The sequence below is a fragment of the Brassica oleracea genome, chromosome C5 (genome assembly GCF_000695525.1).
Source record: "Brassica oleracea var. oleracea cultivar TO1000 chromosome C5, BOL, whole genome shotgun sequence".
Lineage (NCBI taxonomy): Eukaryota > Viridiplantae > Streptophyta > Magnoliopsida > Brassicales > Brassicaceae > Brassica > Brassica oleracea.
Window position 1 is genome coordinate 38,094,718 of NC_027752.1, and position 14,010 is coordinate 38,108,727.

Sequence of the window (14,010 nt, forward strand, 5' to 3'; positions counted from 1 at the left end):
CAAAATTATCATCGTGTGATTAATAGTTATATTTTTTTTTAAATTCTAGGCTAAGTTTAAAATTTAAATATTTAGCTGTCAATATATATATATATATATATATATATATATATATTGCTTAAAAATTGTCAATATTTGTTCAAAGCAAATTTTGAAATTAAAATATTTATGTATTTTATATTGTATATGTTTAATTTAAACGATATTAATATATATATATATATATATCTTTTACACTTAATATTTATTAAATGAGATTTCTTACTTATATGATTTTGTAATCATTTTTATTTTATCATAACAAAAAATTTAAATCATGGATCACAAAAATTTGAATGTGAGATTTTTTATCAATTTTGATAATTTACGGTCATTTAAAAAAAATCAAAATATAACATATACAATTTTTTTTTATTATATGGTTATTGAAGTTGTTTAGTTTATTTTATTAATTTAAAATTAAAAAAATATGATAGAGAATACATTAATTTTTATCAAATCTTAATTATTCAAAATTATTAATTTTCATATATACTTTAGTAACATTAGGAAATTCCGTAATTTTTATTTAAGGAAAAAAATGAAAAAAATTAATAATAGATTTTTGGTTAGTTTAATAAAAAATATATGATATATTTAAATAGACCAACATATTTCTCAAAAGATTCTAAAACTCGTTTTGAGGATTATCTGCATGTAATCAAAGAAAATACGCCAAACCGAATTTCTGCTCACGGGTTAATAAAAAAAAACCAAAAAAAAAACCGGACCGGGCCATTTGTGCTAATGGCAAAACAGTAATTTTAAAAGGATTTGGGGCCTCAAAAAGCTCTTGTATCGCCGCCGTCCCTCCAAAACCCTAGAAGTGGTGCTTAAACCTCCCTCCCACCTCTCTCTCTCGCTCTCTAGACTTGTTCACTTCCGTCAACAATGTCTTCCAAGGGACTGAAATCGACCAAGAGGAAAGATAACGAAAGCTCTGAGAAACCCGATGCTCTCAAATCGAAGAAGCCGAAGCTGTCTCCCTCTAATCCCACCGACAAGAAACACAACCCTACGATTCAGAACCAAAAGCCTGTAGGAGGACAACATGGTAAACCGAAAGCTTTTGGAAACAACGACAAGAGTGTTACCCTCTCCAAGAAGGAGCGTCGCGTACAAGCTAAGGTTCTTTAAAAAAATCTAATCTTTTTCTTTTCTCAAAGCTTTAAAACATTTGAATTTGGAATCTTATGTCATATGGTTTACGATTCTTGGGGGTTGCAGGAGCTGACAGAAGCAAGGAAGAAGAGGAGGAAGCCTCATTACACTCTCGAGCAAGTATGTACCTTTATAATAACTAGAGCTTAATGGATTCATCAACAATGGGAATATAACTAAACACTCTTCGTACTTTAATACCAGGAGCTTGCTACCCTGTGGGAGAAGATGAGGCGCCGTGATATTGGCAAGGAGGACCGTTTAAAGTTAGTAGTACCCAATGATTAATGTTTTTTTTTTTTTGCTCTAAAAAGCTCTTTATCTTATACTTGTGTTTGATCTTATTAGGCTGATATCTGAAGCTTTACAGAAGATGAAGGGGAAAATGCACGAGATTGCAGGTTCTCATGTCTCTTCCCGTGTTCTCCAGGTTTGTGTTTTTTTTTTCTTCTCTATCTTTGGTTTAAATGAAATGGCTGTTGAATCACTATCTCTTACAAGTTGTGTGTTTTTTTTTTTGTTTTCTTTTGTGGCTTCAAGACTTGTTTGAAGTATTGCTCGCAAGATGAGAAGGAAGTTGTTTTCAAAGAGCTTCATCCGCATTTTCTTAGCCTGGCTTCTAACACATACGCTGTTCATGTGTTGCAGAAGATGTTGGATGGAGGTGAGAACTAAACTTCAAGCCCAACTGTATTCTTGCTTCTTTGTACATTTAGTGATTTTTTTTTGTGCAGCATCTAAGCAGCAGCTGTCATCCTGTATATCCAGCCTCCGCGGACACGTGGCCTCTCTCCTCCGTCACATGGTCGGATCTGTTGGTATGTAGAGTTCTTCTGATGTTTCAAAAATTTATGACATGTTCACTGAAGATGCCTTTTGGAAGCTCACTTTTATCTTTGTTTTTTCTTTTTCTTTCCAAGTTGTGGATCATGCATACCATCTGGGGAATGCAGCACAGAAACAAGAACTCCTTGGAGAGTTATACTCTACAGAGCTTCAGTTATTCAAAGACTTGAACTCAACTTCCGAGAAAAGGTAAATTTTAGTATGTTCTATGGCTTGTCTTATTCTATTTCGCTCTTTACTACCACGAACTGATCACGTTACTCAATGGGGTTCAGGGTGGTGGACATTATCGCAAAGCTAGGACTACAGAAAGGGTCTGTTATCCGCCACATGACTGCCATTGTCCAACCAATTCTTGAGAAAGGAATTGTCGACCACAACATCACACACAAGTTGCTGATTGAGTACATGACAGTAGCTGATAAGGTATTTTTTTTTTCAAAATAAAAATAAAATTATTTGAACGTTTCAGAGTATAAATATCTTTTGCTTTCTAATTTTTACTACTAAATGTTTTTTTTTTTTTTGTGTGTGCAGACTTCTGCTGCATTTGTGATTCAGCAACTGTCAGGCCCGCTTCTTATACGTATGGTTCACACCCGTGATGGTTCTAGGCTTGCTATGCTTTGTGTCAAACATGGAAGTGCTAAGGTGGACGTCTCCTCCTCTTACTTTATCTGTTCGGATGGTTGCTTCTGCAATTCATGATATTATTCTAAATATAAAAAAAAATGAACCTTCAATTGAACTTCCAAATCATATTCTTTGCAGGAGAGAAAGAAGCTTATCAAAGCAATGAAAACCGAGAAAGAAAGCCATGTTGGAAGTATTGCTTCTGATCAGTATGGAAGTATGGTAAGAATACCTCTAACTATATTTTCTCTTAGTGTTTTGTTTGCTTTATAATCGTTCCTTTCAGATAATCCCTTGTCTATTATATGGTCTCAGGTGCTTGCATGTATTTTCTCCATAGTTGATGACACAAAGCTAGTAACCAAGGTAGTTCCCGCCAAAAGATTTCTGAATTTATGTGCATGTTCTTTTTCGTTTCTTTTTTTAATCTTGTTCAACCTTGTGCAGATTATTGTTCGTGAGCTGGAGGCCAACTTAAAGGATCTTGTTATGGGAAAGGTTTGTGTACATTGATTTTGAAAAGCATGCCAAGATAACATTTAAAATTTAATGTACTTAGTCTCATTTCTCCGGCTTGATGACATCTAACCTTTTGTTGGCTATATATGATTTGGATTAGACTTTTCTTCTTTACTTTCTTTAGAGTATCAATGACTAATACGTTGAGTTCTTCCAGTATTTGTGTTCACACTTAACGTATGGCTTTAATAATTTTGTGCAGAATGGTAGGAGACCACTATTGCAGTTACTTCATCCAAATTCTTCACGTTATTTCAGTCGTGATGATTTGGCCTCTCTTGATCTGTCTGTTCCATCACTGTGCTTAATGGTATAGGAATAAAACCCCAACTATCTACTTAACTAAGCTGGATGTAAAACTTGCCTGTATTTACCAATTACCATCCAATTTCAGGATAAGTCTGAGACATTGTCTGAGACAAAGGACTCAGATGGCAAAGAATCTGCTGAGGAGGAGAAAGACGAGCAAGAAGATACTGTAACTGAACAGAGCGGTCTTGAAGAAAATGTCACAATTGCTGGCAGTAAAAAAGATCCCCTTTTGAGAAGGCAGGAGTTGCTAGTCAAGAGTGGCCTTGCTGAGGTATCTTTGAGTGTGACTCGTTTCGTAGATTTTGTTTTATTGTAGTTTTCTTACCACTCATGAGACATTCTTAAATTTGCTGAACAGCGGCTTATTGATGTCTGTGTGGAGAACGCTGAGGAATTCCTGAAGTCTAACTTTGCCAAAGAAGTCATGTATGAGGTATTGAGTTTTGGCTTCTATCATTTTTTTTGGATTTAGTCCTGTTATATGAACGATAGTAGAAAGTTAAATGGTTGTGTTACCAAATTCACCATATACTTTGATCTGATCTCCTTCTGTATTGTCATGTTTTATTACATATCAGGTGGCCGTGGGAGGGTGTGATGGTATTCTTTTGCCAACTTTGAGCGAGAATCTGCGTGAGCTGTACCAAGCCATTGCCTCTGTAGCAGCAGAGCCGAAACCCGAAGAATCAGAAAAGAGTTCACAACACATCCTGGAAGACTTTCACTCAAGCCGAACAATTAGAAGGCTGGTCTTGGACAGCCCTACTTTTGCTTCCATTCTTTTTAAAAAGGCCTTGTCTGGAAAGTGTCGGTCATGGGCTCAAGGACACTGGTTAGCCTCTAATCACTTCACTCATTTATCCATTTTATTTGCAAACAATCTGAATCTGTGTTCAATCTCCTCTTTTTCTGCAGTTCAAGGATATTATCTGCTTTCTTAGAGACTCAAGATGTTCAAGTGCGTGAGATGGCTAAGGAAGAGCTGCAAGTGTTGGGGGACGAAGGGGCTCTAAAGATCACAGGAACCAAGAAACCCGAATGATGCACAGCCAGTACTGCTGAATCACTTGGTGGTTTGTGTTTCAGTCTTTTCAAACAGGTTTCTACTAGGTTTCAGAGAATCTGGGATTATGTCAAAGTTTTGTTTTTTTCTTCCTTCTATGGTTTATTACTTTAATGCAGCTTCAAATCCCACCTTTACAATGTACTCAACTCGATCTTTAGTTGCATATGTTTTAATTAATATCACAAGTTTGTTGTTGAAGCTGAAAACATTGATGTGTGCATGACTTATTAATTATTGAAGGTCAAAGAAGAGTTAAATTAACCAGGGTGAAAGAAGAGATATCATCCATGGCGATGCTTCTTCTTTGTTTACTATCTGCACTGCTTCGTCATAGTTATCAAATATATGGTGGAAGAAGCCATACAAGTTCACAACACAAAAAGTATTTTGATTGGAAATATAAATAAGATTGAACAAAAGTGAAGAAAGCAGAGGCCATGTTTGGAGACAAGTAAACGACAACAACAAATTAATAGATACTCTGTTTTGCTTTGGCCTCTGAATGGTAAGAGCGGAACGAACCTGTGATTTATATACGAAGAAAATGTATTCTGGAATAAATGCGGTTCATCTGAAATAAGTAGACTAAAACAAAATATGAATTGTGACATATATAACAAATATTGTAATATACATATAATATATTTATATTTTAAAATTTAAGATAAGTTATACTAATATAATTTTAAATATACTTATATTTCTATTCTTTTTATTCCATTTGTTTGTATTCTGTTTTTCTGAATTCATCCTATTCATCTTATTCCTCTAACTTAAAACCAGTTGCAGCCGAAGCTTTTTCTTTCCAAAAGAGGTTTATAAAACTTGTGTAGAATTTGGTCCAGCACTTGTTATTGTTTTGTTACGTTATAAGAAAGCAAAAAATTAAAGCTATGTATGAATGGTGACTAAAAAGTGTCCCGCACATTGAAACGCCCGCTCGGCTCAAAACATTCATAACCTTAGTGTGTGTGTGTGTGCAGTTTACATGATTTTCACAGAGCTAGGAACATAAGAGCACACAAACACAGGTGGCCTACGACATGCGTCTGCGGGGAGGCTAAGAGAATGATGTACGACTCCTCCCAGATTCACTTGTTTGAAGTGTCCATTTCTACCAATGATGCAAGCAGTGTTGCGAGTAATGCGGCCAACCTCATCTCTGGCTTCATCAAGAACCACTGCCACCTCCTCGTCTTCGTCAACGAAGAAACTCCCACCGTTGTCAAGAAACAGGAAACCCGTGAGTGGTTTCATATCAACACTTAGGAACAGCTTGTTCCACGACACTGCATCGGGCTCGATCTTGCTACTACTAATCCAAATCTTGACCGTGTATGGAGGCAAACCTTGTTTCTGAAATAACACAGCAAGCTTCTCTTCTCCAACACTAGAGAGGGTCACTATGTCTCCGAAGGAGTGAAAAGGCAGAGGCAGACGCGGCCCAAACCTCTCTTTTGTAAAATCAAAACAAAGTAAGAAATCACGGAGATCTGATATCTCTGTTCCTGGAGCTACATCGACAAGCTTCTCTTCAGCAAACCAGCAAGTGTTGCCCTTTAGAGACACGCCACGTTGATAAAACTCTATACTCCAGTCAGGGTTGACATCAACAACAACTTTCCACGAGTTAGAGTTACAACTGTAGAGTTAACGAGCTTACCTATACGCTCTAAAGAAGATGGAGTGAGGAGATCGACGTTCATTAAATAAACCTTATAGTCCAGCAGCATCACCACCTTCCTCCACTGATTCTTACCGATCGAGGTGCTTCTTTATAAACCCCTCATCTTTGGTTAAAGTGTTCCACTTTTTACAAGCAAATCGTACTCTTCCTAGAGATGTCACCGGAAGCCAAGAGAGCACCTCCTCTGCCACATCCCTTGGAAGGTCCTATATCATCGTCGCTTTTGTTTCAATGATCTGATCTCTATTTGTAAATAACCTTCAAAATTTAGGGTTTATCTACCTATATATAGACATATCTACATCATATAAAATATGTCATGTACTTTTTTTGGTTTTTTTTTAGTAATTTATCTTTTTATAATGCTCCTAGTCCATTGATATTCCCAGGTTGCACCAATATTTCTACTTATCCTGCTATTCCATTAAGACTTATCCAGCAAGTTATTGTTGTTTTGTTTTTGGATTGTGTCCATCTTTACGTATAAACCTATGTTAATCTGTTAACTAAAGAATAGTTATTGACGTAATTTCAGCTGAATTTATCATCATGCTACTACAAAATATATCATGCAAAAGGTTATTTGTCCTCATATTAGGATTCATATCATTATGTAAGTGAACAAACTCGGATACAGTCTAGGACTGTTGGGTTAATATTGCACAAGCAAGCTACAACCGAACTGACTCTTTATGATATCATTCTACTGATTTTGTGTGAACCTCGGAGAGAAATACTTCGACTATATCATGATATACAATAAGCAATAAATAAATGAGACAAGTACTTTTTACGTAGAAAAACTTTTTTGCGAGACAAAAAATTTAGGGTTTATCTTTTATATATATATATAGACAGCTAACTACACCATATAAGTACAGTCGTGTACATTTTTTTGTTTTTGTTTTTGGTAATTTACCTATTTTATAATGGTCCTAGTCCATTGCGATTCCTAGGCTGGACCAATATTTCTACTTATCCTGCTACTTCCGTTAAGACTTATCCGGCAAGTTATTGTGTTTTTTTTTCTTTATGTATAACGAAGTTGCTTGTCGCATGCGCATTAATAATAAAACTGCGCAACGGTGCAAGTTTTTTTTTTCATTTATTTTTATATAAATATTTTGTTTTCAATTCTAAATTGATATATTTTATAATACACATGTGTCTATCAATTTTTAAAACAAAATAAGTTTATTGTATATTTTTTTTCATTGAATAGATTGTTTCAAACTTTCACATGTATATGTATCTTCTTCTATATATATATTTTTGGATTATTATTTCATTATTAAAATCGAAACTATATATATAAAAATTAATAAAATATTGTTTTATTGTCAATTCAAAGATATTGTAACATTTCACGAATTCAGAAAGTTTTTAAAAAATTAAACTTTTCGCTTCATAGATTTATATTATCGAGTAAATAATTAAACACTTAGTTTTTGTTTAATTTTTAAAATAAACTATATAGTTTAAATTTTTTTTCATTGGTTTAAAGTAGTAAAGATTAATCATTGTTAGATAATATGATTTTTGTTATTTAAAAAAAATATTTATAATTTTAAAAGTTAACATCGACAAATATTTAAATATTTAGCATATAGAGGTATAGTATTACAACATTAAATTATATCTGTTTAATTTTTACTATCTATAAATCCAATGAATCATCTATTGTTTAAATCCAATTATTGATAGCCCAATAAAAATTTCCGGTAGGCCCAAAATTTAAATGATAATATTAGATATTAAATGTAACATGACTTTCTATAAATAGGTCGTCTATTTTTTTAAAAAATCACATATGAATCAAGGTTGTGACTTATGTTTTAATATATAAGATTAGAAGAATATATTACTTTTCAAAACCAAATTTTGCGAAGGCAGGAGTTGCTAGTCAAGAGTGGCCTTCCTGAGTTATGTGTGATGTGGTGACTCGTTTTTTCCGGAAATCCAAACATTGTAAATAGTTTCTCAACCTGAATTGAACTCAGGTTGCCTAGGTACCAGGGCAACTCAACCTTGGTTGCAATTTAGTTTTCTTACCACTCATGAGACGTTCTTGAATTTGCTGGACAGCGGCTGATTGATGTCTGTGTGGAGAACGCTGAGGAGTTCCTGAAGTCTAATTTTGGCAAAGAGGTCATATATGAGGTATTGAGTTTTGACTTCTAGCATTTTTTGTTGTTGTATTAGTTTTACTCCTGTTATAAAAACGATAGGAGAGAGTTAAATGCTTATGGTAGTCGGACAACAAAATAATTGATATAACCATGTAACTCATAGATACTTGTATGCTCTGATCTACCCTCCACAACAGATGCTAGTTTCCAGATGTCTCATTCTGTAATGTTATGCTTCTCTTTCTCTCAGCTATTCTCGTTTTGTTGATCCTCATTTTCACGTTTATTCATATCATGTTCCAGTGGGAGGCTGTGATGGTATTCTTTTCCCAACTCTGAGCGAGAAGCTGCGTGAGCTCTACGAAACCATTGCCTCTGTAGCAGCAAAGGTCAGAGAAGACTTCACAGCACCTGGAAGACTTTCACTCAAGCCGAACAATAAGAAGGATGGTCTTCCCCTACTTTTGCTTCCACTCTTTTCAAGAAGGCCTTGTCTGGAAAATGTCGGTCGTTGGCTCAAGGACACTGGTTAGCCTAATCACACCTCTCATATATCCGTTTATCTGCAAACAAGAAAGTCTTTGAAACCTGAATCTGTGTTCTATCTCCTCTTTTTTTCCTTTGTGCAGTCCTTAAAAACCTCTGTTACTATGTTTTAATTTGATATCATTTTTCCTTATAGTTGGCTGAATTCTAATTATTCAACTCACTTGGATCCTCCAGGCTCTAATCCTAATCATTTTTGCTTCCAAGAGCAATGACCGTCACACACCAATTTACAAAAACATGCTGAAATTAACTTTTAATCACCCATTTCTAATCACAGCCACTCTCTTAGCATCATCAATCATACATATACACTATGTAAATGCATATGTATCACATCTTGGTTGTTGAAGTTGAAAACATTGATGTGTGTATGAGTTATTACTTATTAGAGGTTAAAGAAGAATTAAATTAACAAGGGTGAAAGAAGAGACAGAGAGCAGATATATCATCCATGGCTATGCTTCTTCTCTTCTTACGCCAAAGCATCATAGCTTTCTTTACCAATCTCTCTGCGCTCTTTCTTCTGTCTTTCACTCCTCTTGCTATCTCCACTGCTTCATCATTTGTCATCACATCCCACATCTATATACACACACACATACATGATTATAAATTTATATGTGTGTTTTATCTTGCTTTTGATTCAAAACTGATTATATTGATATATATTACCCCATCGGTTGCCAAGATGAGAAACTGGTCCTTGCTGGTTATCTTTCTGTATGTCACTTCCGGTTCAGAGACTAAACCAAAGTCTTTAAGGCAGTAATCTCCAAACGCTCTTGAGACAGCTAAACCAAGCGATCTGCCATTTGGCATGCCCACCCGGTACACTCCCGGTTCATCATCTAGGCAAAACAACCGTCCATCCGATTGTTTTATCCGTTCTGCTTCCTCTGTTTAACCGGGTAGTAATACATACCAGTTGATAATTCCAGTTTTAGTATAATCTTTCCAACTAATTGTGAAAAGGCTTTTAGGGATATACCGGGAATGTTCGGTTTAAAGTCTACTGATAGCTGAACCGGCACTAAACCGACTCCATCATCAGAAGTTGTTGCTATTACTGCTCTTGAGTCACCCGCATTTGCTACAACAAGATGATCACCCTTCAAATGCAAAAAAATCAAACTTCAACGCTTAGCATCCTTTCTATGTAAATTTCTATTATATCATTTGGTTTTTTATGATGTACCTGCAAGATGGCGGTGAGAGCGGTGCAGCCACTGCAGTAAGAATCAATGGATGGATGGATCTTGAGATCAAGATCGATGATAGAAAATGTTTTCATGCAAGGTTGCTTCCAAAGATCAAACGGAGAGAAACATTCCGGTGAAGATGATAAGGATGCAAGAGTTTGTTGCCACTGGCAAAGCAGTGAAGCTGGAAATAACTTTTTTACTCTTTTGGTTATCTTATGTCCCCATGGTCCATGTCCATCGAACATCCCACAAAATGTTATGTCTTCTTGGCTTCCAAAACCCTATATATTATGCATAGACAAATTCATAAAACATATGATGTTGTAATTTCTCACCTGTCATATATACTTTAGCTACTAAGTTATAGACATCATAACTATATAATCATCGGTTACATGGAAGAAGAAATTACCTAATATATATGTATATTTATGTAAAGTGTACCTCCCAAACAATGGCACGATCTTGGTTTATTCCTTTCTCACCTCTATTAGTACAAATAGAGGTAAATCTCTTGGAAGTTTCGGAGCTAACAAAGCCCGATGAACCTAGGAAAGTCGAGTTCTTCTTGGAATATTTCATCATCGATTTTGCGATCTCTTTACCTCCATCTTCATCTTCAGATAGATATTTTCCTTTCTTCATCGATACACTTCTTGCCAAACCGTCCAAAAATGCAGGCAAAAGCACCATTCAATTCTCTAGTGCTCTAACGATCCTACAAGTAATGATATATATATATATATATTAACTCTATGTATAATGAATTATGACAAGTGATAAGATAAATTAGGTATATATAAAAACATGATTGTTGCAGCTTCTCAAGATGCAGAAGAACAAAGGTTTTGTTAGTAAATTACACAATCTCCGGTGAATATTCTTGGTCGTAGTTTCTCTATTGAATACTTTTACTTTTGCCGGATTTAACTATTTATAAGCTGGTGAATCGTCTCTGTGACTCATCATCTTTGTCTTTCTCTCCTTCGACTATTCTAAGCCTTATTATTTTATACATATACACTGAATATACATGTCGATGAGGAGACGTATATGTTAAGCATAAAGTTGACGCCAATTTTTTTATACAGCTGAAGGCTATACCAATATAACAAAGATAAATTTCTTATGATATTTATTTTAAGTTTTTGTCACGAAAATATCTTTCAATGAAGTAAATGACCAAAATAAATTTTATTAAAAGGTAAAAATATATTTTTATCTTAGGGTTAACTAATTTATACTTAGGTTGAAAGTTAAAAGGTGGGGTTTGGAGATACGGTTTCAAATTTTAAAAAATAAAAAATTAAAATTAAAATTTTCAAAATAAAAATGGATTATTTTAGTTATTTTTTTTTTGACGGTTATTTTGTGACCAAAAAACTTAAAAAATATTATTCGAGAGGATTGCCTTGTAACAAATAGTTTTATTTGGTTAGGTTAAGGTAGCGGATATGTATATTCCATTGGTAAAACAAAGTTAAAAATGATAAAACGTATCACGTCCTATATAATTAAAAGGACCTGTGAAATAAAGAATTAACACGATCGAACTCAAATGTATATCAGTATATATACATAGAAATAGCATAACAACATAACAAATGAAAAATTATATCTAAAGAAAATAGTCTAAAATAATTCAACATAAATTTCACATATACAAGGCTGAAACAATATATGACACCAAGAAGAAAAAAAAAGGTAATAGAACTCGTAAACGAGTTATGCATACACGAGCTATTGTGCTACAGCCGAGAATACATATAGCGGGTGTACATGGTAAAAGTTTTATTTTATTTTGACAAGTAGTAAAAGTTTATTTGAAAACTTCTGTTTGTCGATCATGTGTGTTTTAGGTTGTACATGGACTTCGTAACAATAAAATTTTCTGTTATAAAGGTGAATTGATTTATTTATTTATAAAGGTGTATTTTAGACTAAGAGAACGGTATCTGAATGAATAAAATACTGTTTATATACAACATCTATAATATATATACATGCATATATTGCCATATTGGCTAATGCATTTGTTATGGAAGTGTTAGGCGTGGGAGCCGTGAAGATGTCATTTCAACGCAATCATCAAATTGAAGAAAATGGACATGTCGTATATATTAATTTTGGGGTCAAATGACTCGGATGCAACAAAAAAAGCGTTGCAACAACCACAGTGAATAAACCAATGAAACTTTATCACCACATATAATACAGTTTAAGACCGACAAATGAATAGATTATAGTCGCTTAGTACCTCATTATGATAGAGATGTATATGCTTTAAATTAGTAAAATGTCTTGATTAAATGTGGATGTGGAAGAAAATCAGTATATCTGTATATTAATGAATGTGGTGGAAATATAAAATGATATCATGTGGGGGTTTGTTAAACAATAAGCACTTGTCAATAAAAGTTGTGGCTGTGAGAGGCTCTCGAATCTAAAAGCTAAGACCATGGGTAATCATTAATTGGAATCTTTAGTACAAGGGCATTTCGGATTAATTTTAGATATTTTAGATTTTTTTGAAAAAGAAAAAAATGACCATTAACAGACCGCCACGTAGTCAATGAGATCCGTAAACAGTGTAAGGATCAATCCTTATCAAAGGATTTTAAGGATTCTTTTTTGGACGTACTCTAAAAAAGTGCACTCCACACCCTCGATTTCCTTAAGAGCTACCATCGTGCATGGTCAGTGCCTTTGATCCGTAACAACTCTTATCTTTAATAAAAGAAAATAAATTATTTTATTACACCGTAGTCAGACGATACGTTCCTATCATTCAAATTATGTAATAACATGCCAAAAATAAAATAGAATACGACATCGTTACGAATTTACGATATACAGTACAAGTATAAACACAAAGTTGTATAAGTTGCAAGATGTTTGCATCATATATATAATATATACACAAATCAAATGGAATATATACATACAGTATACGTATGCAATCAAGACATGAGACTGGATTAGTTTGTTATTAGGTGCGTATATACAATCACATGTTATATGGAGTTTTAATTGACCTTTTCCTTTGCTTTCCCTTGCGATTTAATAATCAAATTTGTTAGTCTATGGTCTAAGCCTAAATATATATGCGCCCTAGTGCATATGTTAGATTTTATGCATGTCCACTTGGCTAGATTTCTTAGGTAATCCATAGGGATTGCTTACGAGTTTTAAATATAAAGTTAAGTTTGAAAAATTATTACACAAAAAATATGGAAAGAGATAATATAAATTATCTTGCGCTACATGGAATTATGATAAATGTATGGTCACAATGGAGCAGATTAGCAATCAAAATCGAATTACTATTTGGGAGAGGATGAAATAAAATTGATATACATATTATTTACTATGTTATGAAAGATTAGCCGCAAACGTTGAAAAATATAAAAGATGTGGGGCCCGCTGCACTATTTGCACAGTGAATTTCTCTTCTATATAAACGATCGTTTCGATCGATTGTAAACACACCATCCTTCTCTTTCAATAACACATCATCTCTTCTTATCAGTATTATCTTCTTCGTACGGATATAAAATTTTGCTTTATTTAAATTCCTGCGATATAATAAAATTCCAGTTCTTTTCATAACACGTTATCAGCACGATCACTCTGCGATTCGGTAACATTTATTTGTATCATTTATACCCTGTTATAATGGTCGGTATACCGCCTCTACTATTATTTATATTATGTTATAATGGCCGGAATACCGCCTATATTATTTACTAATAATTTAATTTATTAATGGTCGGCCGAGCCGTCTTATATTCTGTTTATTATTTATTGGTCGGCCGAGCCGCCTTATATCCTGTTTATTATTTATTGGTCGGCCGAGCCGCCTTATAT

At 34.1% G+C, this 14,010-nt stretch overlaps 3 protein-coding genes across 4 annotated transcripts; 1 reads left to right on the forward strand and 2 right to left on the reverse strand.

The window, feature by feature from the left end:
* Window positions 1-836: 836 nt before the first annotated feature.
* Window positions 837-4,774, forward strand: LOC106343084 (pumilio homolog 24). Its single transcript, XM_013782214.1, has 17 exons — window positions 837-1,167; window positions 1,267-1,320; window positions 1,405-1,466; window positions 1,549-1,630; window positions 1,741-1,864; window positions 1,935-2,018; window positions 2,121-2,235; window positions 2,322-2,472; window positions 2,584-2,697; window positions 2,818-2,901; window positions 2,995-3,045; window positions 3,127-3,177; window positions 3,401-3,508; window positions 3,593-3,781; window positions 3,869-3,943; window positions 4,089-4,342; window positions 4,426-4,774. Exons 1-17 carry the CDS (start codon window positions 931-933, stop codon window positions 4,550-4,552), a joined length of 1,962 nt encoding a protein of 653 aa, XP_013637668.1. The 5' UTR covers window positions 837-930; the 3' UTR covers window positions 4,553-4,774.
* Window positions 4,775-5,560: 786 nt separating this feature from the next.
* LOC106292257 (F-box/kelch-repeat protein At3g16740-like) lies at window positions 5,561-6,226 on the reverse strand (the record flags this gene model as incomplete). Its single annotated transcript, XM_013727859.1, has 1 exon — window positions 5,561-6,226. A coding segment is annotated over one exon (666 nt), but the record flags the coding sequence as incomplete, so codon positions are not given.
* A 2,440-nt stretch (window positions 6,227-8,666) lies between these two features.
* On the reverse strand, window positions 8,667-11,115 carry LOC106292753 (probable protein phosphatase 2C 41). Of its 2 annotated transcripts, none has more exons than XM_013728405.1 (6): window positions 11,007-11,115; window positions 10,588-10,861; window positions 10,137-10,424; window positions 9,930-10,050; window positions 9,614-9,837; window positions 8,667-9,523 (listed from the first exon to the last, which is right to left on the reverse strand). In XM_013728405.1, the coding sequence occupies exons 2-6, from the start codon at window positions 10,834-10,836 to the stop codon at window positions 9,350-9,352; spliced, it is 1,056 nt and encodes a 351-aa protein (XP_013583859.1). In that variant the 5' UTR covers window positions 10,837-10,861; window positions 11,007-11,115; the 3' UTR covers window positions 8,667-9,349. The 2 variants fall into 2 exon arrangements, with proteins under 2 accessions (XP_013583859.1, XP_013583860.1); XM_013728406.1 differs by lacking the exon at window positions 11,007-11,115 and adding an exon at window positions 10,951-10,965.
* Between the last annotated feature and the right edge of the window lie 2,895 nt (window positions 11,116-14,010).

What these genes read in the sequence shown, in the direction of transcription:
- LOC106343084 (XM_013782214.1), top strand. Translation starts at nt 931, where the DNA reads ATGTCTTCCAAGGGACTGAAATCGACCAAGAGGAAAGATAACGAAAGC. An exon ending in AACTCAACTTCCGAGAAAAG is followed by an intron (nt 2,236 to 2,321) that starts GTAAATTTTAGT and finishes AATGGGGTTCAG; the next exon opens with GGTGGTGGACATTATCGCAA. An exon ending in TCAAGAGTGGCCTTGCTGAG is followed by an intron (nt 3,782 to 3,868) that starts GTATCTTTGAGT and finishes TTTGCTGAACAG; the next exon opens with CGGCTTATTGATGTCTGTGT.
- LOC106292753 (XM_013728405.1), bottom strand. Translation starts at nt 10,836, where the DNA reads ATGGTGCTTTTGCCTGCATTTTTGGACGGTTTGGCAAGAAGTGTATCG. An exon ending in ATCGTGCCATTGTTTGGGAG is followed by an intron (nt 10,425 to 10,587) that starts GTACACTTTACA and finishes CATAATATATAG; the next exon opens with GGTTTTGGAAGCCAAGAAGA. An exon ending in TCATCTTGGCAACCGATGGG is followed by an intron (nt 9,524 to 9,613) that starts GTAATATATATC and finishes GTGTGTATATAG; the next exon opens with ATGTGGGATGTGATGACAAA.